At 38.6% G+C, this 14,372-nt stretch overlaps 1 protein-coding gene across 3 annotated transcripts in view; it reads right to left on the reverse strand.

Moving 5' to 3' along the window:
• Window positions 1-14,372, reverse strand: part of gigyf2 (GRB10 interacting GYF protein 2) — a 149,331-nt gene that overhangs the window by 12,060 nt on the left and 122,899 nt on the right. For all 3 annotated transcript variants that reach the window (XM_078208491.1, XM_078208503.1, XM_078208497.1), the window contains 5 exons: window positions 13,442-13,708; window positions 8,490-8,612; window positions 6,727-6,906; window positions 4,417-4,533; window positions 769-977 (listed from right to left, as the gene is read on the reverse strand). In XM_078208491.1, the coding sequence (XP_078064617.1) occupies window positions 769-977; window positions 4,417-4,533; window positions 6,727-6,906; window positions 8,490-8,612; window positions 13,442-13,708 (896 nt within the window). The remainder of the gene's footprint in view (window positions 1-768; window positions 978-4,416; window positions 4,534-6,726; window positions 6,907-8,489; window positions 8,613-13,441; window positions 13,709-14,372) is intronic.

Here is a 14,372-nt window from a genome sequence, read left to right on the forward strand (position 1 = left end):
TCCAGGGGAGCTTTTTGAGCTAGCACACAGAAACTTTATAGTACACCCCCTTTTCGTTTGTTATCCCCATGAAAAATATGTTTGAAGTAACTCATGGTTCACCAGTTGCAATTTTTTAAAAAAACAATGTGAAGGTCCTGTGCCCATATTTGGTCTTTTTGGCAAAAGGAAATACAGTGTTAGAGAAACAATACTGAGTAGCACAAGAAAAAGACTTGTGACCCTTCTACCAACAGCAACAGAGCTTTAATGGACTCCTGTTACAGACTTCTTAAACCCAAAATCGGGTGCAATGCCTTATCTTGTCAGCTTGGAACTTGTTTGTCTCTCTTGTGGTACCATGAATTGGAATCAATTTGAATTTGGTTTTTGGAGCAAGCAAGGATTGGATTTGGGTCTGCCTGGTCCACTCTGACTTTGCAACTTTAAGAATGGAAAAAAAATTTAGAAGCACCCCATTAGATTGGGGTAAATTATTAGAGTGTGCACACATCATTACTAATGTTGCTGACTGACTTCCGATATTAAGCTAAAATAAAAAAAAGTCCCAAAGCCCACTCACTTTGTGACTGCAAGCTCAAACCCATTGAAAGCTATTTCTCTACACAAAATTTTACAAAATGTTCTGTTTTTTGCACAAGTTAGAGTGGATTTTGTTTTCTGAAAGCAACTCTATTCAGTCAAAGATTATTTTCAGTATTCAAATTATGTTACAGTACAATATTATATCAGGAATTTTCTTGAGATTAAAATAATTTGATCTCTTACCCAGGATTGGAATTGTTTTTGTTACTTTTGGAGGTCTGGTTTCTTGCCGGGGGCCCCACTTCTTTCACAGCCTCATCCCAGAAGCCCACATTTGTGTTCTTGTTATCTGGAGCACCCCAGACACTGCTTATGTCTGTTCCCCACTGGTTGGTAGGACTGGTGTTTACTGAGCCCCATACAGAAGTAGTGCTAACTGGCAAACTGGAATGCTAAATAAAACAAGCACAAAATATCAAATAATAGGTCTTCCCTTTCAAATGCAAAATACCGTTAAAAATTATATTGCAAAACACAACAGTCAATGTAGTTTGGTGTCTGAAGCCTCATTAAAGCCTCATTAAACTTTTTCTAAAAAAAGTTTAGTCTTTCAGTCTGGTAGCTTTAACAAGCTTGCAAAAATCATGTTAATTGATTGTATGCAACATTAGGAACAGTTTATGTCACACCAATTGATACTGATAGCCTACTACCTTATTTAAACTTTAAAAAATGGGCATGGGTCATGAAAGCTCAACTCTTCACACAAAATAAGCTGATATTGACGGAGTGTCATACAACTTACATGAAAGCAAGAAACCTACTTCCACAAGTCTGATACAAGTATTACCTTGTTTAATATGCTACACTCAACATCAAACTTTTTTCTGAAAAAAGTTATCTTTATGTCCAGTAGTTCAAACAGGCTAACATAAATCATAATACAAACTGGAGGGAAAATGCTGACATGAATTAATCATAGGCTGAAGATACAGCATCACCATCATATCATTGGCCAAAGTAATTGTTGCTGCTAAAACATGCTGCGACCAATTTCAGGATTCCATTGAGTGAAGAGAGGTGCAGATGAACCTAACGCTTCGCAGCACCAGACTCCATGCCCCTGTAACTGTGAGGAACTTTGAAACCAATCAGGGCAGAATGACTTTATCTATTCCAATCAACCATGAGGAATTTTCATCTCTGGTTGGAAGGGATATTTCTATCTCGGTACAACCCCTCCCTCACTGACATTTCAAAAATCTTAAGACAAATTACACGGTTAGACAGCGGGAAGGTTTAATGTACCACCTCCCTCGAGGGGAATTATGGTACACGATTAGCAAGAATCTTGTAAAGAATCTTGCTCCAAACTTGGAGCATATCCTCAGAACTGAGGAACTACAGGATTTGGAAGGGAGAAGAAAGTTAGCTCACCAGAACTTTCCTACTTCCACGAAAAGGGATGGGGGTGATTTTATCTAACTTCATCCAACTGCATTCCCCTTTCTGGCCTCTATTTCAATTCTTCTAAGGTATATAACCACCCCATCTTTGGAGGGAGGAAGGAGAGGGGGAAGAATTGAGTCTTAGGCTTGGAAGGAGCCTGCATTCATCCCTCAGTGCCAATGTGGGGGACAAGAAATACATCTCAATATATCCCTTTATATTATGTCCCACAAATTGTTGGAAAGCTTGTTAAATTATTTTGCAACAGAAGCATAAAATGAAATGTTACCAATTTTCAGAACAGTGCACAGACATATACATAAATAGAAAGAAAACACAATGTAATGCCAAGCAGGTTTAGCAAGAATATAATCTGCACTAATGATTTTCTACAGTTCCAGCTTCTACCCAGGGAGTATCAGTCACCTTTTTCAATATAATTGCTTTAAATGAGCTCTCATTTCGCACAGGCGACAATGAGTTCATCTGTTGATTTTTTTTTGGAACAATTCTTTTTTTTCCCACTTCACTGGTTTTGGTGATATACATTGAAGGTGATTTGCACTAAATACAATCCAGAATTCTTTTATTTCACATTCCCAGCATCCGCAGTATTTTGCTTTCACAGTTTTTAATTTAGCTTGTTGTTAAAATGAGCCACTAGGACAACGTAGTCCTTCACACATATTTGAGACATTCACTAACAGACAACTGGTCATGCAATTGATATTGGATGGTAAAGTAATATTTACTGTTTCACTTAGCAACAGGTATATTAATTGAACAGCCTATTCTGATCCAGGGATTAATTCAGCCTGACAGCAACACGTTAACCACCAGGGATTATAATTATTATTGGGTCAAACAAGACAACTGTCACATTTCTCTCCAACCTCCTTTCATTGCCTTACCAAGCTCATCTTGTCCACAGATCCACCTCCTACTCTAGATCCACGGTTCAATTGAATACTGACCACGAATATTTCCTTTGCTGACCCTCACTGCTAGATAACATTGTAAACCATTCCCAAACCTCAGGTACTGTCCAGCTCTCTTTCGAAACAACTAGCATCCAATTATTCATCCTGACACTACAAGAGGATTTGCTTTATCTAGGAATATTGGGGAAGGAAGGAACTGGAAATATTGTTTTATAATCCAGAAAGCCACTGGATTTGGGATAATTAATTATGGATATCCTGTGAAACAGTTTTAAAGTTTATTTATTAGTCACAAGTAAGGCTTACTTAACACTGCAATGAGGTTACTGTGAAATTCTTCATGTAACGGCCTAAGTTCCTTCAAAGGATTGAAAATAATCCTAAATTTATTAACTGATTTGTAAATCTCAGCCTGATAAGAAATTTAAGTTAGGATGGTACGTGGCTTGGAGGGGAACTTGCAGGTGGTGAGGTTCCCACGTATCTGCTGCCCTTGCCCTTCTAAGTGGTACAGACTGCGAACCTGGAACATGCTGTCAAAGAAGACCGAGTTGCTGCAGTGTATCGTGTAAAAAAAAAGGTAAAGTTGCCATAATCCCAGATAACCATGAGCTGGGGAATGGTGCATAGATTTTGAGATCTCAGGGGGGAAGTCTCCCTCCACAGAATTCCAGGTCTGACCTACTCTAGTAGCTACAATATTTACATGGCTGATCCAGATCAGGTTTATGTCAATGGTGACCCCCGCCCCAGGATAGAGAGTCAGGGATTCAGCGATGGTAACTATCACTGAATGTCAACGTGGCCTTTGTTGCAAGGGGACTGAAGTAAAGAATAAGGAAGTCTTGCCACAATTGCGCAGGCTTTGGTGAAAATATGCCTGGTGTGCTATAGGTACTTTTGCTCACTATTTTTATGAAAGGAAAACTTGCATTGGAGGCAGTACAATAAAAATTTACCAGACAGGTTCCTAGGTTGATGGGGGAGGGAAGGCGAAATGTTGATAGTCAAAGAGCTATGAATCTTTGGAATAGTCTACTCCAGAAGGTTGTGGATGCTTCATTGTTGAGTACATTTATGGTTTGAGATGTACAGATTTTTGGTCTCTCAGATAATCAGTGAGCATGCAAGATGCAGTTTAGGCAGAAGATCAACCATGATCAGACTGAATGGTGGAGCAGGCGCAAGAAGCTGTATGGTCTACTCCTGCTTCTATTTTCCAAGTTCTTATCTTTACAACCACAGTGTAAAGAACATAAATATTGCTCAATCCTTTACGGATGCTGCTGCGATAGTACTGCAATTAGAACCTGGCCCTAAATTTCCATATCAGCTCTTCCCAAGATTACCCAACAATGAAACAGGTTTTCTTGCACATTTTTTTTACCCCACAGCTCCATACTCTACGTAATAACATATAAAGTCTATTATGGAGAATGGACAACATGTTGGAGTGGCACAGCATCCCCTACAATTGCTTCCACAAAGCTAAATAATCTACCTGGCTTCTCTCTGATCCTATTCTCTTAGTTGATGGTTCCTCTCTTTTCATTGCTGTGGCGTTCTTGAACGATGACTCCTCATGACTGCCAGACAGATTAAGCTTCACTGCTGCTGACTTATAATTTTGGGGTGAGGGAAGATATAAAAGACAAATCCACACAATCAGAAAGTTTATTTTAAACAATTAAGCACAAGAGTTTTGACTCACCTTGAATACTACAAACTGGATGAAAACAACAGGAGAGAATATCAATGTCATTTGCTCAATCTCCTGCTGTAATTTCAGCAGAAACTACAGAAGAAGTGTCAGCAGCCATATACACTTTTCCACCAAGATTACACCATGCAATCAAATAACCCCCCCCATTCCACCCTCTTCCTCCTGAAATTCTAGTCAAATTATTTTAAATTAATATAATCAACTTATTGCACTTAACAGGAACCATAGGATGAATTTAAAACACATTTTGTTTTCCAAAATTGTGTTGTAGACAGGGAAGCAGCATTGGTCAAAATCATTTCACTTCTCAAGAAATAAAGAAATGGTTCACATTCATTCATTTCTCATGGAATTAAGTTAAGTTAGAGACAATAGAAAAGATTTTTCAACAGCTCAAACACGGTTAATATTCCCACATTTTTGGACCAGCTATAGTGATAACAGTTGCAACTCCAATAAAATAAAGAAAGCATGCTTGACTGTTAAAGATTTTAAATTTAATGAGGAAATGTTCATAATAGATATTGAAAGCTAACTTTTAGAGACATGGCAGCAACTGATTATGAAATTATGGATTGAAATTTTCTGTTGTCACAAGTTCTTTCCTCATCACAAAATGTAACAAAGAGATAACCATTTGACTAGCTTTCAAAATAGATGGCTTAACAACTATAGCACCTAAGATACCAGAATCATAGGGCTGCAAAAGCATTTAAGCAACACAAGCTAAAACATTTACAGGGTGCATAAATGGTGCCAAATGATAAGACTTCGACAGCCCAGAATGAATATATCTAATTAGCCCCATTTCTTGTCTTTTTAAATTTTTCTTTTCCAAATGTCAAACCATTTATTTTTTTTAAATGATCGATTTGGATTAGATTACTGTTTCTGGTCGGGTATTTGCTATTCAAAAGACTGTATTATATTTAAACTCTTAATTATTGATTGCCAATTACAATTCCTTTGGTAAATTTTGAAACAAGAGATAGCTTAACAGTGAGAAAATAACTGAAGTATCTACTAGTAGAATTCTGTAATTTAAAACTCTCGTATAATGTGCATACAAAATTGAATGACTTAAAGGAACATGCGTTCAACCACTTGGGCAGTGACTGTCTACAATCTGATGAGTATGAGACTAATGTCTTATCTCACTGGGGAAATCTTAGCACTTAGATTATAAATTGGTTGTTTATTTATTTTACAGTTGATGATCTAGTGGCAATGATTTACAGAAGTCACATGCTGTGCTATAGAGCTGCAAGACATAGATTTGTTCCTATCATTTCTGAGATTCTGAATATCAACTGTGTCACAGTTAAGCATGAGCCAGACATTTCCCAATGGCAAGGAACAAAGTCATCAGAAATCAGGTGAATGCTACTCTACTTTTTGTAATGGTTCGATAAATTTTCTAGCTATCGGTTCCTGATAGTCAAATTAACACTGTGGGAAATGAACTTCAAGTGCTCTATTGTGCATTTTTGTCGAACAACGTAGTAATCCAAAAATAAAATCACAAAAAGAATCCAAGCACACAAGTTCTGTGCAATTAAAACAAATTTTCATCTGAATCAATTCTATGTTATAAATTGTGATATGTGGCCAATAAGAGTTTTTTTATTTTTATTTATTCTAGTTCAGCAAAAGTTTATGAAGTTAGCAGTGCAGGTGACTTTTACTGCTTTGTAGGTTCAACAATACAAGGAATAGTGCTATTGAATAGTGTTATAAATACTCAAAAGTGATTATGTTTTAATTAAGTTAGAAATATTGCATACATTTTGGTTGAAAGCTTAGACATTTTTCATTTCCAGTGAAGACAGGAGGTCAATGACGAGAACTCAAATTTTTCAAACACATGGCATTACTTTTGAAATATTCAACCCTTCTAACCTCAGGTTATGATTTAGAAAATCTTGAGATCTTAGACAAAAATCTTGTGACCTTATTGTAATTAGATAGTCAGCTAAAGTTTTTTTTAAAAGTTAGCTTGCAACACCTGTATCACACATTCTGACATCAATCGTAGAGTAAACATATGTAAAGTTATCTACACAACAATTAGATGTTTAGAATACTTACTGTTCTTGTTTGTGCCTTGTTCTCTTGTTGTTTCTGCATTTGCCTGAATTCCTCTTGCTGGATCTCCAGAAGTGATTTGGTAGTGACCGAAGCTTTGGGAATATTGCCCCACCCTGTCAGTTTCTGCTGCTGGTTTTGTTGTTGCAGGACTTTCATCAATTCCTGCTGCTGCCTTCGTTGCTAGTGACAAAGAAAAATATCTGACTAAAAATTGGCTAAAATATTTACAAGAATAGAAAACATAGGTTCAGCCTCATCTGTTGCTTCCAGTTCTCGGTGCCACACTTTAGAAACTGTGTGAAGGGATGAGAGACTGCACCAAATAAAAAAATCAGGAGAATAATCCCAGGGATGAGGAACTTTAGTTTTATGGATAGCTCAGATAAATTGGGACTGCTTTCCTTGGGGAAAGAGGAGGTTAGGAGGAGATTTGATAGAGGCATTCAAAATCAAGCAAGATCCAGACAGAGAGAATAAAAATGTTCCCACTGGTGGAAGGCTCGAGAACAAGCGGGCACAGATTTAAGGTAATTGGCAAAATAAATCATAACAGGAAGGAAAACTTGTTCACACAGCGAACGGTTACGATCTGGAATGCACTTCTTAGGAGTGTGGTGGAAGCAGATTCAATCGAGACATTCAACAAAGAATTGGTTATCTGAAAAAGGAGGAATGCGCAGGACTACAAGGTGGACAAGTGACATTAGGGAAATTGCTCCTGTGGACAGTTGGTGCTGACACGACTGGTCAAATGGCCTCCTTCAGTGCTGTGACAATTCTGAGGTTTTGTGAAGTACAAAGGCAAATTTGTGATCACCTGGAAGTAGACAGGAATATTACCAAATTAATTATTTTCCCACCGGGTATCCTATGTTTGCATTACACTCCAAAACCAACATGTAAAGTTATCTACAGACTGCCCTATCACATCTTAGTTTTGACTAAATGATAACTAGTGCAGTAAATTCACAGTCCAGCAGTGATTGTCTCTATTCCTATCTTTACCCCCATTCCCACTGAAGGTCTTAAGCATGCATTTTTGTTCAGTGCATGGGTAACCCAAGATGTTGAATAGGTTAAAATTTAGAGAGTGGAGAATAGCAGTTTAGTAAGCAGGACAAGAGGGAAATTAAAAGTTGACAAAAGCTTGGATGAAGCTTTTATTTGCAGTGGTGGTAAGGTAGGAACATAAGCAGGGAATGCTATGGTGGTGGAAGCAAATGGCTTTGGTGATGAATAGGATGTTGAATTTGAAGCTCAACAACATGCTGAATAGGATGCCAAAATTTCACATGGTCTAGTTTAGACTGAAAAAGCAGCTGGCTGGTGAGAGGGAGGCGGGTTGGTGATTGAATGGACAATGAAATCAGTGACAATGGGGTAGAGTTTTTGGTGGAGGCCAAAAAGGATGGCTCCTGTCTTCCTAATGTTCAGCTGAAGGAAATTATTTCTCATTGGGTGTTTAACAGGCAGTCTGACAGCACAGGAATCAAAGGATGCAACAGATACAGAATTGCACTTTCTTCCATTGCTCAGTGGATATTTAAAAGAAAACAAACTGCTAGCCAAAGAAGTAAAAATATTTTTTGCAACTTTGAGATGGTAAAGGGAAGTGTTTGATTTTCCAGATGTAGGTAAACAATGGTTAAAAGCAGTTGATGAGTCATAGAACACAGGAAAAGCAGTACTGAATCTCAAAATCTGTTAGTGACTTAAAGATTTAGATCATGCTTCAATATTCATCTTTAAATATACTGCATTACCTCTTCCCGTAGCTGTCGCTCTCGTTCCTCCTCCAATTTCTGTATTTCAGCTAGCGATAGTGTACCTTGGGTTTGTGATGAAACTGAAGATGACTGCTGCCCCCATGTTGAAGAAGAAGGAAGCTGAGGAAAATTTGGACTAAATTAAGATTAAACTAAAAATGAGTTAGCATATTCAATAGTTTTGATTCCAGAGTAGTAAAGTTAACTTCCTAATTGTATTCAATAAATAAAATCATCCAGTAGCATTCATCATTTTACCCATTAAAATGCATCCTTTTAAATGCAAACATGCATTAAAAGGCATAATTAGATTAAACAAAGTCAAGAGGGCAAGTAAATTGTAGCCTGTGACAATACCAGAAATTCTTAAAGAGTGGTTTGGAGGAGAAAACGGAAAACAAATCTGAAATATCAAATAATCAGTCAGGTTAACATCATAGGCTCAATATCCTATGAACTTAATTTCATTATTCTGCAAATTTGATTTCATTATTCAAATCGCACTATGCACAACACGGAGGTAAAATCCTAAAATCTACACTCTTCACCACCTGAGAAATGTTGAGATAACGGGAGACCAGAGAAAGTCAGGATGATCCCAATACTTCCACCACATCTCAGCTGGCCTCTTCACCCCCTTTAAGGGCTGCCATTTAAAGAAGTAAGAAGTTTAACAACACCAGGTTAAAGTCCAACAGGTTTATTTGGTAGCAAAAGCCACACAAGCTTTCGAGGCTCTGAGCCCCTTCTTCAGGTGAGTGGGAATTCTGTTCACAAACAGAACTTATAAGACACAGACTCAATTTACATGAATAATGGTTGGAATGCGAATACTTACAACTAATCCAGTCTTTAAGAAACAAAACAATGGGAGTGGAGAGAGCATCAAGACAGGCTAAAAAGATGTGTATTGTCTCCAGACAAGACAGCCAGTGAAACTCTGCAGGTCCACGCAACTGTGGGAGTTACAAATAGTGTGACATAAATTCTGATTCTAGGATCGCATGATAAAGACTCAGGAGGAAAAATTTGTAACTCCCACAGTTGCGTGGACCTGCAGAGTTTCACTGGCTGTCTTGTCTGGAGACAATACACATCTTTTTAGCCTGTCTTGATGCTCTCTCCACTCCCATTGTTTTGTTTCTTAAAGACTGGATTAGTTGTAAGTATTCGCATTCCAACCATTATTCATGTAAATTGAGTCTGTGTCTTATAAGTTCTGTTTGTGAACAGAATTCCCACTCACCTGAAGAAGGGGCTCAGAGCCTCGAAAGCTTGTGTGGCTTTTGCTACCAAATAAACCTGTTGGACTTTAACCTGGTGTTGTTAAACTTCTTACTGTGTTTACCCCAGTCCAACGCCGGCATCTCCACATCACATTTAAAGAAGTAACATACTGGTTACATTGCATCTTAGTAATAAGTTTAACAACCGACCAGGTAAAGTCCAACAGGTTTATTTGGTAGCAAATGCCACTAGCTTTCGGAACAGGCTGTCCCTTCGTCTGGTGGAGTGGAGAAGAGTGGAGAAATGCAGGAGAATACATTGCATCAGCCAGACTCTGGCAGCCCAATGCTATTATAATAATAACTGGGGAGCAGGGCAAGGAGGATGTGTGAAATTATGATGGGGAAAGAGAAAGGGGGGGGGGGGGAGAGGGAGAGAGAGAGAGAGAGAGAAAGAGAAGGAGCCGCTTCATTACATTAGATAATCAGGATTGCGCTGTAACATTGTTACTAGTAGTCATGATGTGGAGATGCCGGCGTTGGACTGGGGTAAGCACAGTAAGAAGTCTCACAACACCAGGTTAAAGTCCAACAGGTTTATTTGGTAGCAAATACCATAAGCTTTTGGAGCACAGCTCCTTCGTCAGATGGGGTGGATATCTGAAGTGGATATCCACCCCATCTGACGAAGGAGCTGTGCTCCGAAAGCTTATGGTATTTGCTACCAAATAAACCTGTTGGACTTTAACCTGGTGTTGTGAGACTTCTTACATTGTTACTACACAGTTTTCATATATAATTTACCGGAGGCTTAAAAATTATATAATTTTGGCGATGTCAGGTCCAAATAATGTGATTAATTTGATTTGAGATGTGCAAGTCGGGAAAGGATAAAAAGTTCATTTGCAGATATAAAAATTAAGTTGAGACAGTTACATATCTAATTTATCCACATTGTCTTATTCAGTCGAGGACAAAGATATTGAGTTTAATTCATGATAGAATTATGCTGTGGCTGCTTTCATGAGTGGACATCAGAGGTTATGGGCTGTCAAAAAAGGCAAATAGCATAACTACAAAAAATAGTCTGGGAAATATTGTCTTTTATATTGCGCAAAGAGTTGGAAGCACCTTATACATTTACAAACAGATTTTTTTCTCATTAACAGAGCAATTCTTGGGAACAGAAATTCAAAAGGCCAATTCACACATTGGGCTAAATTTGTAAGGACAAAGACCATGAACAGCCACCTGTGAAGTAAAGCTGGAGAGAATGGGTGCTTTACAGCAACAAACAACATTGTGGCAGAACACTGGATATGGAGTAATCATTTGGAAGATACTGGATTGGTCAGATAAGATTAGGTGTTTTTCTTTTTGGTTCCAAAAATTGTAACAAGGTAAAGGCAAAGGAATCCAACAAACACTTAAAATAACCCCCACCCCAGCTTTCCCACATGTGGCATAGAAAATGTACTAAAATTAAGGCACATTTAAATTTAACACTATTTAGAATTTCACAAGTAATTTCTTACTACTCTTTAAAATCAATTGTCTAACAGAGGGTTAAAGGTCCAAATATTTCCTTACAAAGAGAGCTAATACATCATTTACCTTATCAAAATGATGAGACTACATAATTGATAATACTGAGCAAACTAGACTCAAAGCAGCAGCAATGTTGCTTTCAACTAACACCAAGTCAACTGGACTATCAACAACATTCTGTTAGTAAGCCAACATCTGCTTATTTTCAAGATTAATCCAAGTTCACATTCCCTTAGTAAAAAGTGCTGTCAACACTTTCCATGCAATATTTTCTGAAGCATTGCATACAGAGTACAGTTGTATTTTCATCGAGTTGAGAGAAGAAAAGTAAAAGTGCAGGGATTTTGGTCGAGAATTGCAGTGTTTGCGTAGTTGGAGCCACTGCTGCCAATTTTGGGTAAAGGGGAGGGAGGGAAGTCGGTCAAAGAAGTTTATTTTTTAAATAAAAATGCAGACCGTAAGAAGAAAATCTAGGGTTGGTGGATGTTAGAGACAATAAGGAGCAAGGCTAGAGAGATTTTAGTATGAGGTTTAGATTTTCACCATGGAGGTGTTAGGGGACCAGGAACAATGCAACCCAGCAAAGACGAGGATGGTGGATGTGCAGGACTGGTGCTCGATAGGGTGTCACCAGTACAGTTTTGGAAGACATAAAGCTTACTGAAGGTAGAGGTGAGGTGGTTGGGCAGGAAAACACTGAAATAATGGAGTGTGGAGAGACAAAAGCATGAATCAGGGTTGCTGCAGTAGAAAGAGATGGGTTGGCTAGGTTTAAACAAAACACCTAGATTGCAAACAGTCTGAGACAGTTGGATAATGGTGGAAGGGTATTAGGGGAGGATGGACTGGTCAACCACGTCAAAGATTGCATAGGGGTCAAAAGGGGATATATGAGGGCTGATTTACCATGGTCAAACTCCAAGGATGCAATGCTGCAATACATGATTTTGCTTTGAGTTCTTTCAGTACTATTGCTGGAACAGAAAGATTGGGGACAGAGTTGCAATGAAAAAGAACACAGATATGGGAGATGGCACATGTTGAAAAGATTTCGGAAAGGAATGGGAGATTGAAAACAGGGAGATAGCTGAGAGAGAGGGTCAATGGCAAAGGTTTTGAAAGGGGTGATCACAATGATTTTGAAAATAATGGTGACATTACCTGAGGAGGGAGAACTATTTACATTACCAGTTAACAAAGAGGCCCAGGTGGGAATTTGGACAGTCAAGTACTTTAGTGGGAATTGTGTTAAATGAACAAGAGGAGGTGGGTCTTGTGGCTTGGAGGTGTTACTTACCCAACAGAAACAGATGTTCAGAGTTAAGGCAATGATGTTTCTTTTCTTTCATGAGATGACAGTGTCACTAGAAAGGCTAGACTTAATTTCCCACCCTTAATTGCCCTTTAGAAGATGGTGGTGAGCCACCTTCTTGAACTACTGCAGCCATTTAGTGAGGAGCAGGAGGGAAGGGAGGTAGATATTGGGGGACAGATGGCTGAACCAGGTGTGCACCAAATATGCTCAAGACTGCATCCTATAGATGGAGCAAACATCCTGGGTAAAGACCAAATTAATGGTTTTACTGGTGCCAAACGCATCAAAAGGTAAAGGTGAGGGAACAGTCATTGACAGCTGCAGAGTTATGACAACCGGAAGGTGAAAAGCTAGTCAACCAGGAGTTTGTAAGTACAGTTGCAAATAATACGGATTGAGATTTTTCCCAGGACAGTCAGAAAGAAGTGCAGTTGGAAAGGGTAAGTGTCAGCAAAAGAGGACATAAGAAAATGGTTGGATATAGCTTTGGCAATGGTTAAGGTCTCGACTGTAGTGGGGCAACAGCAGAATCGAAGAGCAACTGATACAGCAAAAAGTGAGAAAATGACAGATGTATCAGGATGCGCTGGGCAGAAGGTTGGTTAATTTTCTATTATTGCACCTCTATGAGATAATTAATATTGCAAGTACTGTACTTTTTTCCAATCAGTGCAACATACAAGTATATTTGTGTGTGTTTAAGCAGCATCTCTCAAAACCACTTATCACTGGTCGCATATTATCAATGACATTGACTTAATCTGGCGGTCACTAATTTCCATCCTGATTCACATTTTGTACGTGTTTTGATCCCTGTTCCCAAAAAACTCAAGCATACAATGCACCCTTCTAATTCTTACTTTCATCTGTGCTAGCTGCTGTTGCTGCTGCTGTTGCTGTAAACGTCTTAGTGCCTCCTGCTGCTGTTGTCTTTGTCTCATTGCCTCTTGCTTCTGTAGTTCTTTATGGCGTTCCAAATCTTTTCGTTTTTGTTCCTCTTCTTCTAATCGAAGTCGATTCTCCTCCTCCATTCGTAGCCGATTATCTTCTTCCATTCGTCTCCGGGCTTCTTCCTCCTCCATTAACCACCGTGCTGCCTCTTCATCTTTACGTCGGCGTTCTTCTTCCTTTAAGAACAGCAGAATGTGGAAGCTAAATTTAAATCGTACGCATAGCAATATAAGAATGTGTGTGCATGGAAAACTATACAGTAACAATATGGCAAAAAATAAGTTAGTCTCGGCATACTGATTTTGCAGCATCCAAACCCAATTAAAATTTCAGAGGCCAGTTGGATCCAGGTCACACTCATGTATGTGTGCAGCAGTTGTAACTTGGCTTCCAATGAGAGAGAAATTATTAAAACAAACTTGAAAACAGAGTTTTTTAACCTATATTAGCAAAAGTAACATCAACATTCTGTACAATTAGGTGTCAGCCTTTGCTCAAACATAGCACTCTCTTTGAAGCAGAAATCAGAGTTTAGTTTTACTTAAAGTACATAATTAAGTACAGCACTGAGGGAGTGCTACACTGCAGAGGAACTACCTTTCAGATAGAACTTTAAACCTGTCTTCTCAGTTGGACATCAAAGAATTCATGACAGTATTCAAAAAGGATATGGGGCGTTTTCAGTATCCTGGCCAGTTTTATCCCTCAAGCAACATTATTAAAATAGATGATCTGGTCAAATGTCTCATTGCTGGATGTAGGAATTTTGCTGTGTTCAAACTGGTTACCATGTTTCCCTACACTGCAAGTGTCCACAGTTCAAAAGGACGTCATTAATCG

This window comes from Mustelus asterias, chromosome 3, assembly GCF_964213995.1.
Source record: "Mustelus asterias chromosome 3, sMusAst1.hap1.1, whole genome shotgun sequence".
Classification (NCBI taxonomy): domain Eukaryota; kingdom Metazoa; phylum Chordata; class Chondrichthyes; order Carcharhiniformes; family Triakidae; genus Mustelus; species Mustelus asterias.